The 24,422-nt window shown below is 46.0% G+C and overlaps 1 protein-coding gene and 1 long non-coding RNA gene across 2 annotated transcripts in view; one reads left to right on the top strand and one right to left on the bottom strand.

The window, feature by feature from the left end:
* Positions 1–4,954, top strand: part of CDH23 (cadherin related 23) — a 683,120-nt gene extending 678,166 nt beyond the window's left edge. Inside the window, exons 70-71 of the mRNA XM_085883587.1 lie at positions 3,059–3,169; positions 3,542–4,954. Of these exons, the coding sequence (XP_085739713.1) occupies positions 3,059–3,169; positions 3,542–4,042 (612 nt within the window). The 3' untranslated portion in view covers positions 4,043–4,954. The remainder of the gene's footprint in view (positions 1–3,058; positions 3,170–3,541) is intronic.
* A 13,225-nt stretch (positions 4,955–18,179) lies between these two features.
* On the bottom strand, positions 18,180–24,316 carry LOC147026757 (uncharacterized). The gene is made up of 3 exons (XR_015058495.1): positions 24,187–24,316; positions 23,850–23,935; positions 18,180–18,735 (listed from the first exon to the last, which is right to left on the bottom strand). It is a non-coding gene; the product is annotated as an uncharacterized LOC147026757 (long non-coding RNA).
* Positions 24,317–24,422: the final 106 nt, after the last annotated feature.

Below are 24,422 nucleotides of genomic sequence, written 5' to 3'. Positions count from 1 at the left end.
ATCACTCTCAATCTTAGCTGCCATATCAACCACATATTGTTGAAAGAGTCGTCCTCCTCTCAAAAGGTGGTTTAATTCATTATCATGATTCATGATCCAGCATCGCTGTCAATTTCTTGCTGTTACTCATTTGGAGTTGGTGATGCCATCCATCATCTCCAAGCAGAAAGAAAAGGACTTATTGAAAACTATCATATGACCTATGAGACTCTGAAATGATTTGCAGGCCACCTCCTCTTTCTTTCAAGACAATGTGCCGTGATCATGCCTCAGGTTCATTATTGTTTGGTATCATGACAGCAACTTCGTTGGCAATTTGTGTGTTAAACCGCCTTTCATGTTCAAAAGCTGGCCGACGATCTGGATCAATGACGATTGATGCTTCTGGTAAATCTCTAATTATTTCCTTTGCCATTTCAAGTGAAGCAATGTAAGGGTTGTTTGGTCTTATCAAGTTTTCAAGAATTTGAACAACTTCCCTTTTATTACCAGCATTTTGCAGTATACCCATTCGCAATTCAATGCTATCTTGGGGGTCCATAAAGTAGATCTGCAAGAATTGACCTTGCTGGTCTAGGCCAGGCATCAACAAACCAAGGTAATGATGAATCTGGCCTTGAATAATCACTGAAGGATTCCATCCATTCCTTGGTGGCACCACTTCCTTGGCACCAAATGACGTCAGTTGAAAGAGACATTTGTATTGTCTAATATTCTTTCTGAACTCGTTTGTTTGTGGCGTGTCACTTGTATACAAATCCATGAGTTCATCAGAGAGTGCCCGCAGAGGAGCAATGTTTACCTTACCCTCCATGCAGAAAAAGTTGCCCGTTTCTCCAGAGAAATGGTACGCTCGACACTGAGAGCAAACCTTGGTCATTTCACCAACATCAGCAGAACGATTTTTCCTTGCGAGTCGTGCATTTCGTCTTGTTGTATCTCTGGCCCGCTGTTCATCCAGTCTTTCAGTTCTTTCATCTTCCGTCTCTTCATTCCGTCTGTTTTGCGCTCTTTCTCGGAGATTCTCGAGACGTTCAGTTTTTTCTTGTTGCGTCTCTTCATTCCTTCTGTTTTGCGTTCTTTCCCGGAGATCCTCGAGACGTTCAGTTCTTTCTTGTTGCATCTCTTCATTCTTTCTGTTTTGCGCTCTTTCTTGGAGATCTTCGAGACGTTCAGTTCTTTCTTGTTGCATCTCTTCATTCCTTCTGTTTTGCGTTCTTTCCCGGAGATCCTCGAGACGTTCAGTTCTTTCTTGTTGCATCTCTTCATTCCTTCTGTTTTGCGTTCTTTCCCGGAGATCCTCGAGACGTTCAGTTCTTTCTTGTTGCATCTCTTCATTCCTTCTGTTTTGCGTTCTTTCCCGGAGATCCTCGAGACGTTCAGTTATTTCTTGTTGCATCTCATTTCTTCTGTTTTGCACTCTTTCTCGGAGATCCTCGAGACGGTCAGTTCTTTCTTGTTGCATCTCTTCATTCTTTCTGTTTTGCACTCTTTCTTGGAGATCCCGAGACGTTCAGTTGTTTCTTGTTGCGTCTCTTCATTCCTTCTGTTTTGCGTTTTTTCCCGGAGATCCTCGAGATGTTCAGTTCTTTCTTGTTGCATCTCTTCATTCCTTCTGTTTTGCGTTCTTTCCCGGAGATCCTCAAGACATTCAGTTCTTTCTTGTTGCGTCTCTTCATTTCTTCTGTTTTGCGCTCCTTCTCGGAGATCCTCGAGACATTCAGTTATTTCCTCTTCCGTCTCTTGTTCCCTTCTGCTCCTTACTGCTTCTCGACGTCTCTTTGCTTCCTTCTTTCTCGAGAACATTCCTTGACCATCCTGCAACTCGTTTGCTCCCTTTTTTTGGCATGATCTAAAAAAAGAAGCTTCCCTCTTCTTTGCATGATCTAATATTTTGTGTCTTTTTTTTGTGTGCATTGGGGCACATCATGCGCAATTTTACTCACTCATACAAAAGAAGGGAATTTGCGCGTCAATGTGAAAAAAAAAACGGAAAAAAGAAAGTCGAAGAAATTATTGTGTGTAATCTTCTTAACACAATTTTATTCATGAATGAACACGGAAATATAAGATCAAAATAGCGGTTTATTTTATGCTTAAAAATAAATCGTTCTTTGTCTATACTAAATGTTTGAGATTTTTAAATAAATCATTTCAAGAAAATAAAAATATACTAAATGTTTGAGATTTTTAAATAAATCATTTCAAGAAAATAAAAAAGATACCTTCAGCGAACTATACCGCTCAGGTTGTTTGCATTGATCAAATTCACCCGAAGAGTACTTGACTGAATCGGGAGATTATTTTTTTAATAATTTTTTTCGTTGCCCGATTTGAACGAAACTTGATACTGCACACCGCAGGAGAATGGTGAGTTAGGTGGGCTGAAAATGTTTGCACTATCGTGTACTGTTTTGGCTGTATTTCAGGAACATACATACATACATAATGAGAATTTTAGTAATATATAGATAATGGTCTGTCTGTCTTCCTTTGTTAATTATCTTTTTCTCACCATTATGATTGCAATATACTATTTCTTGCAGTGCAATATTGTCCAAATAATGCTTCAGAGGGTGCAGCAACACAGTCTGTTCCAACACTGCTTTTATACAGACAGAGGGTTTGTAACTAATCAACAAAAGTTGGGACACCTGTAGGAATTCTTTGCATCAACTTTCAAGGCTTAATTTACTTACATTGCTGCAGTTGCTAACCCATTACTTGTTCCCTGAAAAGAGCCTTTTTTAACAACTCTGAAATTTACATTATTTCTGAGTTTTTGGTAACCTAAACTTTGTTTTTTAATTTCTGGCAGTTTACCGCTTAGCTTTATACCATTTCAGGTTATTCACTGAACTTGAACTGCTTAAATATCAGTAAAAACTGGAAAAATGGGGGTGTTCTAAAACTTTTGACCGGGAGTGCATATATACATCACAGCCAGCTCTAGAACTTCTCTAAGGAAAGGAGTACAACCTTGATTCCTGAATAGAAATTGAGTCCCAAAGGGGTTAATGCATTCCACTGCACTATTCCTGGCCCTGCCGCCCCAAAGGGCTCCGTGCTCAAAGTGGTCCTCGATGATTACCTGCGGTTGAAAAATTTGTTTGCCACTCGTCTGCTCCACCAGTCTTTGAGCCAGGTTGAAAGCAGCTCCACCACAGAGGTCAGATGGTGACCCAACCCCTGGTGTCACAGCTTGCAGTGTGGAACCTACCTCACCTTTTCTCACTTCCTCTGTCCTTTTTTTTTTACATATTGCTCCAGAACTACAAAACTATTTTTGAAAAAAGTCTTTTAACTTTTTGTGACGCTGTCATGAGTCTATGGTACAGACTAAACAATCAATTGTGATCGATTGTTTTTGAGTTATTGCATCCCTTTTGGCTCTGTCTTTGTTGGTGATATGATGGTGGTGGGTCATGATTTTTCATCACACTAAAGTCTGTGATGCCTTTTTTGTTTATCTTATTATTCCTTCGATATACTCCTCTCTTATTTCATCTTCAATGTTCTCTTTGTGATGTCACCATCACAGCTTATCCCTGCAGGTTCAGATGAGGCACTGGAGGATGGGAGCCCTCTGCCTGGGTCTCTTCATCTGCGCCATCGACCACCAACTGAGCTCACACCTGGTCCAGAGGGGGTGAGAGTCATGCACGGCAGCACCGGAATCTTTGTACCATCAGATGTCAGCAGTTTGCCTGAAGACGACCAGCGGCCTGTTGTCTCGGGCCGGGAACGCGGCACAAATACTGCAACTGAATCGGCTCAATGCTCACCTGCGCGTCGACTCGATGAGAATACATCCTATGGCAGCATATCCACCAGCACTGGTTCAGCTCGAGTATCCCCGGCACCCACGGCAAACAGCGAGTCCCTCAGCCCTGTGCCAGGTCCGAGTACCACGGTGCTTCGAGCAGTAAGGGATGGTCCTGACTATGGGCATATGAATAAATGTCACCATGCAGCACGTCCAGCTGCACTTAGTCACACTATCAAGAAAGGCCAGGAGATTCTTGAGGTGACTGAACTTTGAATTATTTCTTTCATTGGAGAGAGAGAAAACCTGCAGGATGGTTTTGGGGCTCAAGGTTGATGATCATGGAAGCTGGATGTGAGGCAGGGGTGGGTTTTTTTGGTCTGTGTCTCTGGATGCAAGCCAAAGTCACGTTTGTATGCTTGTCTGCATTGCCAGGATGTTATGGAGTCACGTTTGGGTTATACTTAGAAAACGTTAAGGAGGAGGGGGTGGAGTGGGAGGGAAGGTAGTGCTATGCCTGTGTCACATGTCCACTGCATGTGTCTCCAGCACATGTCTCTTGTATATGCTCCAGGTTTTTTTAAACAAGTATCCTGAGATCGTGTGTATCCATTTGTTGAAAAAAAAAAAAAAAAAAGGCAAGCAAACTGGTATGAACGTTTGGTTGTTACGGTAAACTTTTATTGGCTTGCTTTTCATCCCATGATGGCTTCTTTGTTTCTGGCAATAGTGTTATGGTGAAAGTGCCTGGGACACTGTGACCCAAGATTGATGTTTTTAAATCTGTTACTAATCTGTAAAGTGACATGTGGCATTTCTAGCCGATTCGCCAACCTCCACCCCTCCTTACCTCAGCTAGCCATGCCCCCATTTTTCTCCATTTGCTTTCGCTGCTCATCACAACCTCCACCCTCATTCCTCACACACCCCATGCATAAAAAAGTGTTTGTTCCACTTATGTGCAGGGACCTTGTGACCTCACTTGAAATAACCCTGCCTGGATTCATGTTATGGCACCTGTGGATATAAATCAATTTCAGTCCAAAAATAATTGTGTGGCAGGAAACAAATATACAATGTAATAATAATCCTGAAAATAATAGCTGTGGTGTGGAAATTTTCAGGAAAACAACCGAGTGGATATGTTCAGGACAACTTACCATACTTCAAACTACATTTACTGGACAAGAGGTCCAGTAATTGAGTTTACCATGACTGAAATTGTACGCTTGACGTTACAATATTTTTCTACTTTTCTCACTCACGTGAGAACCCTGACGGGGCATCCTTTGCATATCGGCATGGCACCGCTTACAGCACACTCTGTGCTTCTGGTTTGAAAATATTGTCTGAACACTTAACTCATGTCACTAATTCCAGATTAATTTTCAACATATGGTTGACTTGTCTATTATGTTATAATGTTTGCACTGTTCATGGGAAAATACAGATGTGCTATATACATATAAACATACATGTATGGGTCCAAAGCAGCTCACGCTGCAATCTGCAATGCGCAACAATGCATTAAGATGGCAACAGTAAACCACACTACCATTTTTAAAGCTCCTTCCCAAGGTGGCAATTAAAGTGACAAATGTCAAATAACATTACTCAGCTGAAACGATGATGGCCGTTTAAAGCATTTTTAAAATAATTATTTTAAAAGGTGATAATAATAAAGAAAGTTCCAACGATTTAATTTTTAAAAAGAGGAAGAAAATTGTTAGAGGAAATAAATTGTGTTGAAAGTGAGATTTTGAAATAATAATGACAAAAGTAATCATTACAAAAACATAATTTGATAAGGTAAAAAAAAAAATTTTAAATGAAGCAAACTGATACAGAGAAGACTAAAGTAAAGAAAAAATAATACCAAGGAGAAAAAGACATAAAATGTCATAGCCCCCGTGATTTTAGTTATTGTGCTGAACTGAGTTAAAGGGCTAACCCATATTTATTTACAACTAAAATGGCCACCCGTCTACCAGTCGGCCATCTTTGATTCGATCGCAAAATAGAGGTGTACATGTACGCCATCATGCACTGTGCTTCTGCCAAGTTTGAACAAAATCGGACCATGCATGTCCAATAAATGGTAGGGGACACGTAAAAGTAACAAAATGGCCGCCAGTAGGCCAACTTGCATCTGATCTCGAAACAAAATGACGCGCATATGTAAGCCATCATTCTTTACCTGTGTGCCAAGTACGAACAAGATCGGAAAATGCATGTCCAAGAAATGGGTGAGGACGTGTTGAACATCAGGTTTTTCAACTAAAATGGCCGCCAGTCGGCCATCTTTAATCGAATCGCGAAACAAAATGATGTGCTTATGTGTACCATCGTGTATTATCTTTGTGCCAAGTTTGAACAAAATCAGTCCATACATATGCAAGATAGGGCTGCGGACGAACGAGACACAATCCATAAGCCCTCATTTAGGACTAAATCCAATGGGGACTAAAATATGCAAGTACAACTGCACAATGGTGGTACCATTGACAATTATTGTCTCTTTATGATATATATATATATATATATATATATATATATATATATATATATATATATATATATATATATATATATATTGTTGCAGGCCGGAGGGGTCGGGTGAGAAGACCACTTGGTGGGGGAAAGCTAAGTCGATTCCCACCCGACTCCCCGGAATTGTAGGCCGTCACTCACGGATAATTCCGTGATGAGGCGAGTCGCTTAACCGACCGTGGACGCCAACAACTCAACCGCGTGACCTTGGGTCCTCCTGTCTAGAATCGGCTTATCTAATTAACCACGCGGTTTAACCACCGGGGAACCACGCCCTCGGTACTCGTTGTCTGAACCGGATCACTCTACCAACTACGGATCACCTTTCCGGATTGGATGCAGCCAAGCGGCACTGTCAAGGACGTACCTGTGCTGTGTCACGTGATTGGGTTTTCGTATATCATGCCTCGCCCGCTAGGGGTGGCAGAACTGTGCTTCCGGCTGCGCAATAAAGCAGAGTAGATGGTGGCCCGCGTGCTTCTTACGTCCCACCGCACCTAGTACACACTAGTTGGCTGACGAAGATGGGATCATACGGACTTATGCCCGTTTTCGACGGGGACGACTTCGAATCGTTTTCAGAGCAATTGGATTGCTATTTCCACGCGAACGATGTGGTCGACGAGGGCAAGCAGAAGTCAATCTTGCTCGCTTCGCTTTCGCCGGAGCATTATCGGCTGCTGGGTGATTTAGTGGCACCGAACAGGCCCCGGGATGACGGCTGGCGTTTCGGGACATCGTGGAGAAAATGAAAGCACACATGGCGGTTGAGCAGACTCGCGGGGATGTTCGAGCCATCACCGGCCACGCGGGGTCGCGAGTACCCCGGGACGCGCGCACGACCTTCGATGCGGGTCGGACGTCGCCGCGCGGCCACGCGTGCGGCGGGGTGACACCGCGGACATGCTTGGGATGTGGAGGTCGACACCTGCGCCGTGCATGCCCGTATAAAGGCAACGTGTGTTTGAAATGTCACAAGGTGGGTCATTTGGCGCGTGTGTGCCGTGGGGCTTCGGCCACCGTTAAAGTCGGGGACGGCGATGTGCGACGCGACTCGGGGCGGAACCAGCGGCCGGTGTTGAGCCTGGGTTCAGTTGGCCCGGCGACGGCGCGCCCGATGACGGTGGAAGTCGAAGTGAACAAAACGCCGATCACGTTCCAGGTCGATACGGGAGCAGCGGTGTCGCTCATTGGCGAACAGACCGCGCGTAGACTCAACGGCTTGAGGCTTATCAGGTCAAACCTCACGCTGTTCACGTACACCCGCGAGAAGATAACGCCAGTCGGGATGGCAGACGTGTCGGTGCGGTACCGAGGCCAGGTCGCCACGCTTCGGGTGTACGTCGTGCGGGGGAGGGGGCCGTCTCTCCTCGGCCGAGATTGGATGGCCCGCATCAGGCTAGACTGGGCCGCAGTTAACCTTGTGCAACCCGTGCCGAGCCAGTGGGAGGATCAGTTGGAGGAGATTCTTCAAAGACATCAACGGTTGTTTAGAGGCGACCTTGGGAAACTCAAGGGCATGGAGGCGAAACTCTTCTTGAAGGAGGGGGTGGTTCCTCGGTTTTGTAAACCGCGTCCGGTGCCGTATGCCCTGCGGGACAAGGTCAAGGGTGAACTGGATAGGCTGGAGGCCTGTGGAGTGATCAAACGGGTGTCATGCTCGGATTGGGCCACCCCGGTTGTCACGGTGCTGAAACGGAATGGAGACGTCCGATTGTGCGGGGACTTCAAGTCCACAGTTAACCCGGGGCTCAGCGTGGAGCAATATCCATTGCCGTCAATCGATGAAATATATGCGCGATTGGCGGGGAGTCGATACTTCACGAAGCTAGACCTGCGTGATGCATATTTTCACCTGCCGATGGATCCCGGGAGTAGCGAGCTTTTAACAATCAACACGTGTCAAGGACTCTATCGATATACCCGACTCTGTTTTGGGATTGCTTCGGCTCCAGCTTTGTGGCAGAAAGCCATGGATCAGGTTTGCATTGGCCTGCCCGCTCAGACCTACCTGGACGATGTACTCATTGCGGGGAAAACGGCGGACGAGCATCTGGCGAACATTGCCCGAGTGCTGACAAAGCTGAAGCGTGCGGCCTGCGCTTAAAACAGGGACAAGTGCGCGTTCTTCAAGCAGCGCTTGGAATACCTCGGGCACATCATCACGCCGGAGGGGCTGTTGAAAGGTCCTCGGAAGGTGGAGGCGATTCAGCGCATGCCACCACCTCGCGACAAGACGCAGCTGCGCGCGTTCATTGGCATGGCCCAGTATTACCAAAGGTTCGTGCGCGGGCTCAGCTCACAACTTGCGCCGTTGACGCGGTTGCTCAAGAAGGACGAGCGCTGGGCTTGGGGGCCTGCACACCAGGTGTCGTTCGACCGCGTCAAGCGGCTGCTCACAGAGGATACGGTCCTCGTGCACTACGAGCCTGCGCGTCCGCTCCTATTGGCATGCGACAGCTCTGCATATGGCATCGGGGCAGTGCTCTCCCACAGGATGGACGATGGTTCCGAGCGGCCTGTTTGTTTTGCATCCCGGACCCTGTCCACAGCAGAGCGCGGATATGCCCAGATCGAACGGAAGGCTCTCAGCATCGTCTGGGGTGTGCGGAGGTTTCATCAATATCTGCTGGGACGGCATTTCATTTTACAGACGGATCACAAACCACTTCAATTCATCCTGAGACCCGAACGCGGAGTGCCGGTGGTAGCAGCCGCGCGAATACAGCGGTGGTGTCTGTTTCTGGGTGCTTACGATTATGATATTCAGTTCCGAAGCACCGAGAAGCATGCTAACTGCGACGGGCTCTCACGCTTGCCGTGTGCGGAGGGTCCACCTGCGTCTGAGCTGGGCGACCGGGTCGACGTGTTTGCGCTAGACCAGGTCCAGAGCGGGCCGGTCACGGCCAGGCAGGTCGCGGTGGAGTCGGCTCGTGATCCGGTGCTTGCCCGTGTCGTCCAGGCGATTTCTACGGGGAATTGGAGCGATCTACCTTCGACACCGGCATTTCAACCTTTCACGTCACGCGCAGCGGAGCTGTCGTTGGTCCAACGGTGCATAATGTGGGGAATGAGGACCGTGATTCCATCGAGGTTCAGGCAGCGGTGTTTGGAAGAACTGCATGCCAGTCACCTGGGCATCGTGAAGACCAAGAGTCTTGCTCGTAGCCTGTTGTGGTGGCCGGGGTTGGACAAAGACATTGAGCAATTGGTTAAGCGTTGCACCACGTGCCAGACAGATGCTGATAACCCGCGTCGAGCTTCGGGTCTCTGGCCTGTGCCAGACCGAGCTTGGCAGAGGGTCCATGTAGATTTTGCGGGGCCGGTTAATGGCAAGATGTTTTTGATTGTGATTGATGCATTCTCTAAATGGCCGGAGGTGGTAGTAATGCAGCATACATCAGCAAACATTACGGTAGAGAAGCTGCGGACGATCTTTGCTAATAAAGGGTTGCCGGAGATCCTGGTCTCTGATAATGGTCCGCAGTTCATCGCGGGTGTATTTGATGAATTTATGCGCCAGAATGGTATTCGACATCTAAGGTCCGCACCTTATCATCCTGAGACGAATGGCCAAGCTGAGTCGTTTGTCAAGATGTTGAAGCGGGCTTTGCGCAGGGGGGGTGTTGCACCTGTGCAGACGGTGGTCGATGTTTTTTTGCTCCATTACAGGAACGCAGTTCATCCTGTCACGGGTGACTCACCTGCTATTCGTCTCTATGGACGGGCTTTGCGGTCCAGGCTAGATTTGCTGCGACCTGGAGGGTCGGTGAGTGGGGCTATGTCGCGTCCGACGCGGCTGCGCAGCTTCGAGGTGGGGCAGCGGGTGATGGTACGCGATTATTTCCACGGTTCCAAATGGGTGCCGGCGGTGGTCTCTGGGGTGCTGGGGCCGGCGAATTGCATGGTGCGGACTGATGGTAGGGTGTGTGGAAGCGGCACGTGGACCAGATGCATGATCGCTGTTCAGCGTCACCCCCCCACACCTCCCCGAGCCGAACGTTGCAGGGCCCCCACCGGTAGTCTCGCCGGCACCTGACGTTGTATCGCCGGGACTGGCTGGGCCAGCGCCGAGGGGGTCTTCGCCTGATGCCGTCCTACCCGGGGACGTCGAGCAGGCTGGGCAGTCGGGGGTAGCTGGTGTTGCGGAAAGTGCGAGTCCGGCGAGGATGTCACCTCGACCGAGCCGGGAGGCGTATGAGCCTGGGCTGTCTGGTAGCGCTGCCCGTCCGAGGCGGGTCAGGGTGCGGCCGCGGTACTTGGAGGATTATGAGTGTTGATGGGTTTCTGATGGTCATGTTGTGATTATCCGTTCGTTATGTGACGGGTCATTTTACGAGGGGAGGAGTGTGCTGTGTCACGTGATTGGGTTTTCGTATATCATGCCTCGCCCGCTAGGGGTGGCAGAACTGTGCTTCCGGCTGCGCAATAAAGCAGAGTAGATGGTGGCCCGCGTGCTTCTTGCGTCCCACCGCACCTAGTACACACTAGTACCGGCTAGAAGGAACAGATTGTTGTGAATAAAAACCCGGCTAAACTTAGATCCGAACCATGCTGGACCAATGGAGGAAAAGACAAAGGTGAGCTGGGAACATTTCTACAATTATTATTTATTTACAATAAGCGAGGAAAAGCATGTGGCACAACAAAAGGTTTATTGGGGATGTAATGCAGGGAAAGATGAGAGAGGTGTGGGGTGCGACAATTATACAAGCAACATACAAAAGCAGACAGTGCAGATTTGACGCAAAATTAATAAAAGCAATAACAATCACAACAATGAAGATCTTATACCGGCTTATCTAACAGACAGGCGCCAACACACTCAGACACACACTCAGACAAAATAAACCCAATGAAAGGCAAAGGACTTTTGCAGCCAGGGAGGGAGGGAGTTGAGGTCACAGTTTTTGGTACCCGAGCGTTTTGGGGGAGGGATGCTCCGTGGTGCGGCACCCCACAAAAGCTGTGCAATTCGGTCCACAGCCGCACGTATGGTAATCGTGTCTGCAGCAGGAGCTTGAGTGGAGGAGAGCGAAGTCCAAAATGGCGAGAGTTGAGCAGTCGCAGGACCAGACAAGAAGCTTGGTCAAGGATGTGTCAGTGGGGACCAGTCGGCTGGCCGTCGTGGTGAGACGTAAGCAGAGCCAAGCAGCCGGAACACCTTCGCAACAACTCCTTCAATTCCCTTTCGCACTTCTCCTTCCAAGGCCTCTCACAACAACAACCTACCCATTCAACTCAATACCTTCGCATCCAACAACTCCGACCGACTTCTTCCTTTCCAGCCACCCCAACTTCGCTCCAACTCTGAGGATTGCTCCGTACTTTATAGATCACGGAGCTCGGAGAGGAGTCATGGCGAAACCGACGTCATCGTCCGATCCGAGCATCCCGATTGGACCGGGCCTTCATGTGGTCCGCCTTTTTGGGCGGGGTTTTGGCCAGACGCTAGTTTGGCCCGCCCATGCCACGCGTGTCTGGGTTTGGGAAGGTGGATGCCGATGCGGCTTCCATAGCGAATGTCGGGATTTTGCCTCAGAAAACGAGACTCCGGATACAGTGGGTAGGCGGTGGTACGCTGTGGCCAGCGAAACGAGGGTAGCAAGCGAGATGAATTTACCTCAGAAAAAGGAGGGAATAAAATAAAAGGGGAAAAATGGTTTATTAATCCTAACTTATAACCCATCACAACGCACTCCCTGCTGTCACACCAGACAAAAGGTAGGGATCTAACTGCACGTATATTAATGGAATAACTGACTCGGGACAACTCTCTGTTGAATGCATACGGTTCCGAGAACTGTAACTATATATATATATATATATATATATATATATATATATATATATATATATATATATATATATATATATATATATATATACACACTCAAAGTTACCCAGCGTTGCAGGGTAACGCTAGGTCCATCATCCCACCCGTCCCCCTGCCTCCTCACACCCCACCCTTCTCCGGACTCCCACCCCACGACAGGTGGTGGCTTGTTAGGTCATCTCTACCGAGATGACCGAATAAAGCCGGACCAAATGTCCGTCCATCCGTCCGTCCACAATTTTTCATTCCGATCTTGATGAAACTTAGGATGTGGGTAGAGGTCGATGAGTGTTGCACAAGGATATAACTTTTGTCTGGGTTCAAGGTCAGGGACGAGGTCACATAAGTTATAAAAATCGCCATTTTCAAAACCTATCTAGTCTGCCATTCTACAAGATATTCGGCAACTGTTTATTGATTATGATAGTAAAAAATATTATCTTGTATCTAACTGGACAGATTTTTGAATTTCTGTCCCGTTTGGCCGCCACATAACCTGGAAGATGGCCAAAAACGCTGATGCGATTCGCAAAGAAGGAAGGAAGGAGAAATGAAATATAAATATAAAACACATTTTTAGCCTTTTATATTTTTACATTTTCCGCCGAAGGTGCAAAAGTTTCAAAACCTGAAATGCAAACGTCGGCATTTATTTTCAAAATATAATTTTGTGTGCGTCGTGCCAAAATGCCGAGTCATCTTTAACCAAACTGTGCAGTTCGAACTGCACAGTAGTCTTCGGTCATAACTGAACATTGAGAACTTGTGGTGTTATAGAGATGACCGTCACCCCCACACGGGGGTAATTTTGTATTTATAAGTTATGAATTGTGAGAAAATTACCGTTTAAAACTTCGAGTAAGATGTATCGTGGTTAAAAAAATGTGACCCATCAAGTTTCAGCGTGATTAACCTTGGGAGTTCAGAGGAGTAGCATCACAAACAAACGTCTCATTCACTTTTATATAGAAGATAACATCACTCGAAACTCCTAATGGAATTAAATAACATCCTAAATGAAAGCAGATCGCACAAAAAAGGAAAACAATGTGATCTCGCGTTAAAAAAAAAGTTTTTCATCAGACCAGATGATAGAGGCAACAACATGACACTGCGGAGCTTGAACTTTGTGCTTTGATCAATCGACTAGTTTTTACAAAGGAAAATAGGATATATTTTTAATCATGTTTAATAGAGTGACAGTGTGTGCAGCGTGAACTGTGTACTGCAGTGCGGGGTAGTGCAGGTAACTGAACACACACACACACACGCGCACACACACACACACACACACACACACACACACACACACACACACACACACACACACACACACACACACACACACACTCTGAGACCAACAAAATTCCAACAGCTTGGTCTTTGAACCATGATCCCTAACAGAAGCGGAGATGGATACTTTCATTCCAGGGAGGACTCCGTTTCACCTCCTGAAACCAGCAAATGGGGATAAGGAGAACAACCAATGACACACACACACACACACTCTTTTATTATTATCCTTTGCCCGTGAATTAATGCTGGACCGTATCATGGGACTGAACGAACACACACACGATTTTTGGGTTTTTTTGCCTGTGAATTAACACTGTACGTAGTAAAGGTGACTGAACTGTGTACGTAATACCTCGTCATTCACAACACCTTACAAAGTCGCTCATTTATCACTGCTGCATCATAAAGACGTGTATGAACCCCGACGCTTCGCTGAATATAGAAAACGAGAGATGCTCTTCTTTTTAAGTTTCATGGAATTTTCAGTGCCGTGTGGCCCTATATACGCCACGTTCCCAGACATAACAGCGGTGAACAAAGGAGCCTTTAGGTCAGTGGCCGGCGACCCAACCAATAATAATAACCAATTTTTTTCCAATTTGGTCAAAAACACGATATCTAAAGAGCCGCAATGCACGTAAACCTTATATCAATAATTGAATAATAGGACAAAGACACCCACAATGATTTGTAATGCAATACATGTTTGAGTTGGTATCGATGAAAGGGGCCATTAAATTTTATTTGGCGCATTCACTCAGCTTACCCATATTGACCTCTGCCACCTGTTTGTTTGTGTTTTTGTGTGCAGGATATCTCAAAAAGTTGTGGACGGATTCGGATGAAAGTTGGTGGCCAGGTTAGGTGTGTGACAATGACGAACTGATGTTTTTTTTGGTGAAGATCTGCATCCAGCTACTAGAATTTTAAAGTGATTCTTCACCATTGAGAGATGGGGCAACAACGATATCTCAAAAAGTTAAGGATGGATTCCGCAAAACTTGGTGGACAGGTTGGGTATGTGACAAGGACGAATTGATTCAGTTTTGGTGAAGATCCAAATCCATGTCCAGATAACAGAATTTTTAAATTGTTAAAGTGATTCTTCACCATTGAGAGATGGGGCCAAAAACGATATGTTTTATATATATATATATACATATTCATGATAATTCGAAAATTTCTTGGATCTGATATGTTCTACTGGATCAGGCATTGAGTGGCGGATGTATGCGCTCCACCGAGTGCCCTTCTAGTTTTATGTGATTTCTGCTGTAGAGTTTCTTTGGAGAGTCGTTCGATGTTTGGACAGTGTGCTGTCATTTTCATTTTCAAGCAAGACTTTAAACTCACCTCGTTTAATTGGTTTCTCGGTGTGCTTTGTATGAAATTCATACTTGAAAACACTTACTCGAACAGGTAAGTCTATCCGAAGATGGACAGAATGTCAAATGCATATCTCTTCACGTTACTACAGGTTTCCAGTAAAGAATTCCAAACTTCAAATACGCTTTGGTCTTGTTTTTTCAGACCATGCATTTTGGTAGATCTGTGCCTTTCGAGATTTTCGAGTTTCGAGAGAGGGTGAGCAAGAGCAGAGGAGCAGGTTTTTAGGACACGTGGGCTGATGCCGTCTGGACCGGTTGCAGAATCTGAGTCGAGGTTTGAAAGCAAGCTCTCCACCTTGTCAGGAGAAAAGGACACAGAGTTCAGGGACCGTTGGTGCGACTGAATAAGGTGGGTAGAGAAAGCGATGGGTTTTGGACACAAGATTTCAATGCAAACACCGAGTTTAGGCATTCAGCCTTTTCACGTGCGGCCATTTGAGGTAAGCAGTGCAGCCATTTGAGGTAAGGGAGGGGATGGAAGGGGAAAATACACCAGAAACAGGTGATTAGATGCCACCAGGATTTTGATGAGGGAGAGAGGTTTGAAATTTCAGACTTGAGCTGAGAAAGATGTTGTTTTCTGGCTCTCCTGAGGGTAGATACACACTTGTTCTGAGCTTTATGGAAGGAACTGAGATTACCCTCAGTTGGGTTTGCTTTCCATAAGGCAAAGGCAAGTTGTTTCAGGATAACTGCCTCGCCACAAGCTTCAGTGAACCCTGGGTGGGAGAAAGGGTAGGACAACTGAAGATGAGAGGGGGTAAATTTCTGCATGAGGGAGAGCAAGATTCTTTGAAAGTTGATGTTGGAGAGTGATAGCGATAGGAGACCAGTCTATAAGTTTGAGGGCTCCTTGGAGACCCTGCCTGTCGGCTTGAGTGAAATGCCAGACTCGATGGCAGTGAGGTGGTTCTCTGATAATAGCCAGAGAGATGTCCACTTTGACAAGTACGTGGTCAGAAGAACCGGATGGAGCGGAGGAAGAGACTAATCTCTCCAGCCTCGCCCCCCCCCCCCCGCTCTCGCTGAGATTTGTCCCCACCACATTTCCGCAGGACGCTCAAGGTCCACCAACAACCCCCTTCTGGTAAAACTACCAAAATTACGAATCACTGCTCACCTTCACTCTTTCATTCCTCTTTTTTCCTGCCTTTGGAATAAACTCCCTCATTCTATTCAATCCCATTCTTCCCTCCAGACTTTCAAAACAGCTGTTCACCACCACCTCTTATCGTCCCCCATCCAAATCCTTCATCTTTTCTTCCCCGTTAATCCACCCCAAACCCACCTCCTTCAAATTCCCTGCTTTCCTTCCTGAAAGTCCCTGTAATGTCCATCTTGTATTCCCCATGTTCCCCGCCCCATCCCTCTCCCTTCCACAGATCTCCGAATGTCTCTGTTCTCCATTGTTTTGTCCTGCGCACTCCCGCCCCTCTTGCCTCAATCCCCCCTTGCAATGCGTTGTGTGTTAGCTCTCACACGAGCCTCGACAAGGTATACAAAAAAAAATAATAAAAGCCTCTGAATTTAGAACTCTACATGTCCTTGTCCTGCGAATAGGCCAGTTCAAGTTCTAGTTCTGCTCATTCTACTCCTGAAAATGCTGAAAAGTTGAGTGCAGAAGTGTCTGCTTCAAGGGATTTCAACACAAATGATAAAGTTGCATTTTCCTTTCTCAATTCCTGAAATGGCCCTGCGAAGGCTTCTTGCATTCCCAGTATCACATTTTTTAGGTTCTCGGTGTCAAGTTCATAGTTTGTCTCCTGTTTGAATTATTTCAGTGATGGGAAATTAGCCGGCAAGCCTATCTCCATGTCTCTCGAAAACAATGCTAGTCTTCACTCAAATGATAGCACCTCTTCTGAAAGCAAGTGATCTGTGTTTCCCTTTCCTTGCAGCTTTCTGTTAAGGCCATTTTAAAGTGAGGCGATGTCCACCATGAAGTGAAATCGCTGTAGCCACTGAGGATCTGTAAGTTCTGCATATTTACAGCCCTTTTCCTGCATAAACACGTTCACTTCTTTCAGACAGGCTCCAAAACGCACAAGCACTCTTCCCTTGGAAAGCCACCGTACCATGTTGTGCATAAGTTCAGAATATTGACAGTGGACCTCTTCAAGAAGCTCACAGAACTGCTGGTGGTTCAATCCTTTTGCCATTATTTTGACGATTTGTATAACCAGGGTCAACACTTCTGTGATCTCTGGTGGAAACGTTTGTGCACAGAGTGCTTCTTGATGAATGGTAAGGTGAAATGATAGCAAATTATGATCAAGGGTTTTTTGCAACAAAGTTACAAACCCCTTGTGTGCCTTTTTCATATTCGGTGCCCTATCGGTTGCGACTGAGATGATATAGCTGGTACTTATTTCTTTCGTCTTTCGGCAGTTGACAAAATATCTTCTCCCCTTGTTTGGCGTTTGAGGGGCAGCAATTCAATCAGCTCCTCTTGGGGTCCTTTGGAATTCACGTACCTGCCGAGAAGAGCAACCTGTGCAATGTCATCAACATCACACGACTCGTCACAAGCATGAGAGAAACCCGGAGCTGAAATAATGTCCTTAATATGCTGACTGGCAATGTCTGTTGCCATTTTTACAGTTCTGTCCATCACTGTCTTTGCAGACAATGGCATGTCTGATTTTTTTTTTTTGAACAATTTTGTTTTTGAAATCACTGTACAGTTGCTCTGATACTTTGATAAAGCACTCTTTTATATATTCATCATCTGTGAATGGCTTTCCTCGTTTCACAATCTCGAGTCGTCACATAATTAGCGGTAGTTGTGCTACTCAGTGATTTCATCCATTTAGTGAATGTGTTCTTACTTTAGTCTGCTTTGTGCTTCAGCTCCTCGATGGCTCTCTTTCTGGCATCTCCAACTGGATACTTTTTGGCAAACTGTGTTTTTATTTTTTTTAGAAAATTGGATTTCTAAAAATCCAATTTCCAATAAACAAAAAATCCAATAAACTCTCGAGATTGGATTTTTTTGTTGTTGGTGAATTTCTCGTGGCAAATGAGACATAAAGGGGGCCCATCCGAACTTGATATGAATGCGAAGGATCCAGTCCATTAATTTTGAAATTCTCTGTATTCCTCTTCTTTGAAGCCATTTCACAGTTGACCATGACAGTACCACTAATGAATGTTGCAAACTTCGTTTCCTGAAAATAATTAAGACTCAAAACACTGATGCAGTATTCATCAATACAGTTTAGATATGGAACAACAATTCGCACGCACACACACAGTTTCTTGGAAGTGAGAATATCATTCCGAATCCATTCTTGAACATCCCTCATGAAATGTACTCGATAGGGATGAAGGCTCTGAAGTGGGAACAACAGGTTTAATTTGGATGTGGGCACAACCCAGCATAGCACAGCATTGGAACATGGGCGGGTCACATGACTCTGCTTAACCACACCCCGGTGCACCCATGTATGCATGCATTATCATAAACTACTGATACATCTCATCTCCCCCCCCCTTTTTTTTCTTTTTAACAAATCAAGATGTTCAGGAGGATTACAAACATGAGCTAATCTTCTAAGGGCGAGGGGAGGACTGTCCTTTCAACTGCTGTGGGCTTCTCAATAAGGGGGTACAGGGTCGAGAATGAGTTCAGGTACATTGATGGGTGAAAAGCTTTCATGAGGAAACACCTAAGGTTCAAACGCAGGTGGTGTTAAGACAGGAGTGGGTGACAAAGGCACTTGAGCCAGTTCAATGTTTGGCTCCCCATGACGTAACCTGAGTTGGTCAACATGTTTACGCATGCATCTGCCATCACACAACTTCACAAGAAACATCATCTCACCAATGTTGTCGATAATGATGCCAGATAACCACTTGGTTCCACATCCAGAGTTCAACACGTATCCAGGATCGTTGATCTGGAAGTTGTGGAAAACAGACGTTTGGTCATGATTACGTTTCTGTTGATACTTGTTATTCTCGACCTCGTCCGTTACGTCTGGGTGCACTGATGATAACCGTGTTGTTAATTCACGACCCATCAGAAGCTTGGCAGGTTAGCGACCCATGGTTTGATGTGGTCTGGTGGGGTAGTTGAGCAACACACAAGCGAGAAGAGATTGAATGGAGCCTTCCTTGACATGGCTTAGACCATTCTTGATGATCTGAACAGCATGTTCAGCTTGAACATTACTGGCAGCTTTGTGGGGGGCAGATGTGTAGTGCTTAATGCTATTCATATTACAGCAGTTCTGAAACTCTGAACTCGAAAATGACGATCCATTGTCTGATACAATGGAGTTTGGAATACCATCTTGTGTGAACATGGTACGTAGAGCCTCAGTTGTTACAGCAGAGGATGAGGATGGCACCACGAGAGCGTCAATCCATTTGGAGTGGGCATCAACTCCGATAAGGAAAAGCTACCCTTGAAATGGACCAGCATGGTCGAATGAAAGTATGGATCATGGTTTTGATGGCCATGACCACATGGCCAATGGAGATTGTGGCGGTGTCTTGGCATGGGCTTGACAAGTGTAACAATGGTGTGCACTGGACTCAATGTCACTGTCCAAACCAGGCCACCAAGCATGGGCTCTGGCAATAGCCTCTATGTTAACTGTGCCTGGATGAGCATTGTGGAGTTCACTGATAATTTTCCCATGGAGGTTCGGCAGAATTATCACTCGGCTACCCCAAAGCAGGCAGTCTGCATCAACGGAGAGCTCATCCTTCCTGATGACACCACCTATTTCACCTCCCAGGTTTCACCACCACCACCTCCCAGGTTTCGCCCCTTCCAGTATTGATGCCCGATTACCCGACATAACACAGCGTTTAATTTGTGACAAATCTGGATTGCTATTGGTAGCACAAGCAATCTGCTTAGCGGTTATGGGCGCCTCATCGTGAATGACGGTAGCTGTGAGATGAATGATATCGCCAGATTGTGGAGGTTCTGGGATTGGTTATGGGAAGCAGTAAGCGAATGAGCCCATCAGCACAGTACATGTCCTTACCCAGGTGGTAAACCAATGAATTGTCATAACCGGCAAGGGTCAACGCCCAACGTTGTACACAACCTGATGATGTGGGCAGAAGGGCTCTGGTTTCTCACAGAAGACCGAACAAAGGTTTGTGATCAGTCTCAATGGTAATATGTCTTCCAAAGACATATTGGTGCATCTTTGAGGTGCCCCAGACACATGCTAATGCCTCTCCTTCTACTTGAGTGCAGCGACGTTCAGTGTCAGATAGGGTTTGTGATACATTCGCAACAGGCTGGAGATTACCGGTTCCATTTGTTTGCAATAACGCACACCCAATGCCATATGAAGAGCTATCACAACTGAGAACAAGTTCCTTGCATGAGTCATAATGTACAAATAATGGCGAGGAGGACAGCATGGTTTTCACAGCCTTGAACACTCTTGTTTGAGCAGCTTCCCATTTCCAGACAACGCCTTTCCTGAGGAGAAGATGCAGAGGCTCGGCGGTTGTGCTTAGTTGAGGCAGGAAATTACCAAAGTAGGTCAACATACCCAGGGATGCACGAAGTTCGGAAATGTTTTGTGGCATTGGTACATTCACAATTGCTTCAACTTTGCTCAGAGAGGGCAAAAAGACTTGACAGGAGATTTGATAACCCAGGTATTCAACTTCACGTGCCATAAAGGTTTACTTCTCATGCCTTAGGTGTAAAGCCAGCTTGTGACAGCCGATTGAGGATGTCGTTTAGGTTCTCGAGGTGTTCATGTTGTGAGTTGCCAGTCACTGGTATGTTGTCCTAGAATGTGACTGTCTTTGGTACAGTTTTCAATAATGTCTCCATCTTGCATTGGAACATTGGTGCAGCAGAGCGCATATGCCAAATGTGCATCTGTTGTACATGTAGAGTCCTCGATGAGTGTTGATGCATGTATCGGGCGTGGAATCATCATCCAGCTCCATTTGAGCATAGGCATTGGTCAAGTCAAGCTTCGTGAATGTCTGGCCACCCATGAGAGTGGTGAACAGATCCTCTGTTTTTGGCAAAGGGTAGCCATCCAGCTTTGAATAACGGTTGATCGTCGTTTTGTAGTCCCCACAAATGCACACTGTTCCATCTGTTCTGAGTGTTGGAACAATAAGTGACGCCCAGTTGGAGTACTCGACTGGTGAGATGATGCCCTCACTCTGCAGGCGGTCAAGCTCACATTCGATCATTGATCGCATCATGTGGGGCACAGGTCTTGCCTTATGGAACAATGGCTGTACATCTGCAGAAACATGAATCCTCACTTTGGGCCCTGCAATGGTGCCAACACCATTGCCGAACAGGCCAGGGTACTTGTTGAACACAGTATCATATCCAGCATCAGAGTTGGAGACTCTGTTTACGTCACTCCAATTAAGTCTGATTATTCGTAACCAATCTCGGCCTAAGAGGGTTCGTCCTTCTCCACACACTATCAGTAGTGGTAGGACATGAGTGCTGTTTCCATATCCTACAGTTACATGAGCTGAGCCAAGTACAGGAACCACCTCCTTGGTGTATGTTCTCAAGTCAGTAGATACAGGCGGAGTGCAGGAGCCTTTCTCAGAGGTTAGATGGAGGTGAACTTGCTTTCGCTCATAATTGATCTGGAAGCACTAGTGTCAACTTCCATCCTCACTGGGATCTTATCGATAGTTACATGAACTATAATAATTGGAGCATCGGAGCTCTGCTCCAACAGAGAAAACCTCATAAAGTTCCTCACTTGACTCTCGGCTGCAGGCTGTGCTCTGTGACCTATCGTCCGCTGCAGCGAGGTTCACCCAAATGTGATAAGCAGGAGTCAAGTTCTTCGACTTGGCTCTAGAACAATGACACTTCAAGTGTCCCCGCTTACCACAGTTGTCCCAGGTATCATCCCTGTACCACCATTGGAAAACTTGAAGATTACTACCACAACGCCAACAAGTTACCCCAACCTTCCGGGTAGATTCAGAAATGTCAGGAGGTGGAGGTGAATTTGGTTGCTTGCGAAAACACTTTTGCTTGGAGCCAAAGGTTACCTTATTAACCGATGCGTCCTGCTGGATAACTTTTGACTTGTTGGAGATCACACACAGGCTCTCGACAGTTTGCATACACACAGCCGTTCTTTCCATGGCTTTAACCAAATTGGGGTCGGATTCAGTGTAGAGATTCCACAGAATTGAGTCGTCATTGATGCCTATTATTAAAAAGTCACATAACATCTCTTCGAGTTTATTTGTAAACTCACAATGTTCGGTGAGTCGGCGTAAATCGGCCACAAACTCGGATGCTGACTGACCATCTTGACGATGGTGGGTATAAAATTTATATCTCGAGATGATCTTATCCGGTTTGGGGTGATAATGTCTTTTCACGAGATTGATGAGCTCTTCATACGATTAGTCAGAAGGTTTGGCTGGGGCAAAAAGATCATTGATGAGGCTGTACGTCGGGGCGCCGCATACGGTCAGTAATCCAGCTCGCCGCCTTTCAGCGTCCTCATCGGTGTCCATTTTGTTTGCCACGAAGTACTGCCACAGACGATTGGTATCGACTTCCCAATCATCTCCCACTGCGTAATCACGCAATATGCCAACGCATGAAGACATCCTTGTCGCCACTGTAATGTACTCGATGGACAGGGAAGGCTCTGAAGTGGGAACAGGTTTAATTCGGACATGAGCACAACACAGCATCAGAACATGGGCGGGTCACATGACTACTTAACCACGCCCTGGTCAAGTCAGTTCGGTCAGATATGGGAGCATGCGCCAGAGCAGCGCGTCGTCCTGTAGTGTAGTAGATAGTAGAAAAATCGTGCAAATTATGATACAAGCATCAAATTTGGCATTTCTGTTCTGCAGGGCTTTCTGATCAAATCTGCCCGATTGGCCATTTGAAAATCCAAATGTTGAAAAAATAAATTTGAAGTCACAGCTGGCTGAAATTCTTGAAGCGCAAGTGAACATCCCAGACAGAGAACCAAGGGGAGATGCAGTCATCATTGATGGCTCAGCACTTATCAATGCCCTACCTCCACGCACTTCAAAAATATTTGATGACTATGCTAAAGAAGACATCATCCCAAAGGTGGAATCCTATGGTGCCAGGTACGAGAGGGTGGACGTAGTGTTTGATGTGTACAATAAGTCAAGTCTGAAGTCCGAGGCAAGGTCGAAAAGGGGGCAAGGAATCAGAAGAAAAGTGACAGGAACCAGTAAGACCCCAAGTAACTGGAGAAGCTTTCTTCGAGATGACAGCAACAAGACTGAGCTGTTTCACTTCCTTGCGGAAAAGATGTGTGAAGCACAGACGACAAGCACAGTCATTGTCACAAAAGGAGAAGATGCCATTAGCAACACAAGGAAGTCACTGGATGCTGTGTCTCCATGTTGTCGTGAAGAAGCTGACACTCGAATATTTGTACACGCCAGGGATGCAACGATGGATGGTAGCAAGTCCATTGTCATTAAGGCTAATGACACGGACGTACTAGTCATAGCAATGTCTGTGCTGCCATCCTTACAGGAACTCGGTCTTGAGAACATGTGGATTGCCTTTGGCCAAGGAGCCAAGGTGCGATGGATTCCAGTCCATGAGGTAGTTTCTGCAATAGGGCCTGAGAAAGCCAGAGGGATCCCATACTTCCATGCGTTCATTGGATGTGACGTCGTGTCTGCATTCCGCGGTAAAGGGAAGAAAACTGCATGGAAGATTTGGAACGTCTTTGATGATGTTTCTGAAACATTCACCAATCTCAGCCAGCATCCAACATCGATTCGTGATCTTGACTTTTTGGGGTTTTTTTTTTTTCAAATTTTTCAAAATTTGGATTTTCAAATGGCCAATCAGGCAGATTTGATTAGAATCCCCTGGAGAACAAATGTGCCAAATTTGATGCTTGTATCATCATTTGCACGATTCCTCTCAAAAATTGCTGTTATCTGACCCACGACTGAGATCACCCATGTGACAGCCTGGTGCATCCATGTAATGTATACATTATCCTAAACTACTGATGCATCTCACCTCATAACTCGCAAGTCAAGGCTCCAAGTCAAAACCCTTGGATTGTTGTGCCGTCGTCAGTCTATGGATATGACAACCAATCCTTCCTGTCAGCACAATTACCACAACAGAATAATGAAGAAAAATTCAACATTTTAACTCCTCGTTTAACAAATACAATGATGCAGCGCACACGTGCTTTCGTTTTGTTTGTTGGTACTCCAAGATGGCGGACAGCAAACGTGAACACGTCAATCGCCGCTTCATGAACACTGAAACAGACGCAAACCTGGGCCGGTCATGCGGAGGGAATTTAAACAACAGATGGGTCAAACCAAGCAGCTTGTCGAGCACTCACCAAACGGCTTAAGGACTCAAACGAGTACTCCAGTGAAACATTATCACCTTTAAACATGGCGTTGAATGTCAATTTGTAGTTTTCTTTTCAACAAAACAACATCCGCTGTGACGAAAGTCAATCATACTGCTTGCAGCTGTATCGCTATGGCTTACAAACATCGGTTTAAAAGGAACGGCCGGCTTGACAAGCGATTGGCAATGCAAACGACGATTCGTCGGTATGAAGATCATCGA

Source organism: Eptatretus burgeri, chromosome 5 (genome assembly GCF_056783735.1).
Source record: "Eptatretus burgeri isolate ZD-2024b chromosome 5, Ebu_testis_v1, whole genome shotgun sequence".
In the NCBI taxonomy this organism is placed as follows: domain Eukaryota; kingdom Metazoa; phylum Chordata; class Myxini; order Myxiniformes; family Myxinidae; genus Eptatretus; species Eptatretus burgeri.
This window is presented reverse-complemented; position numbering and strand designations above follow the sequence as displayed.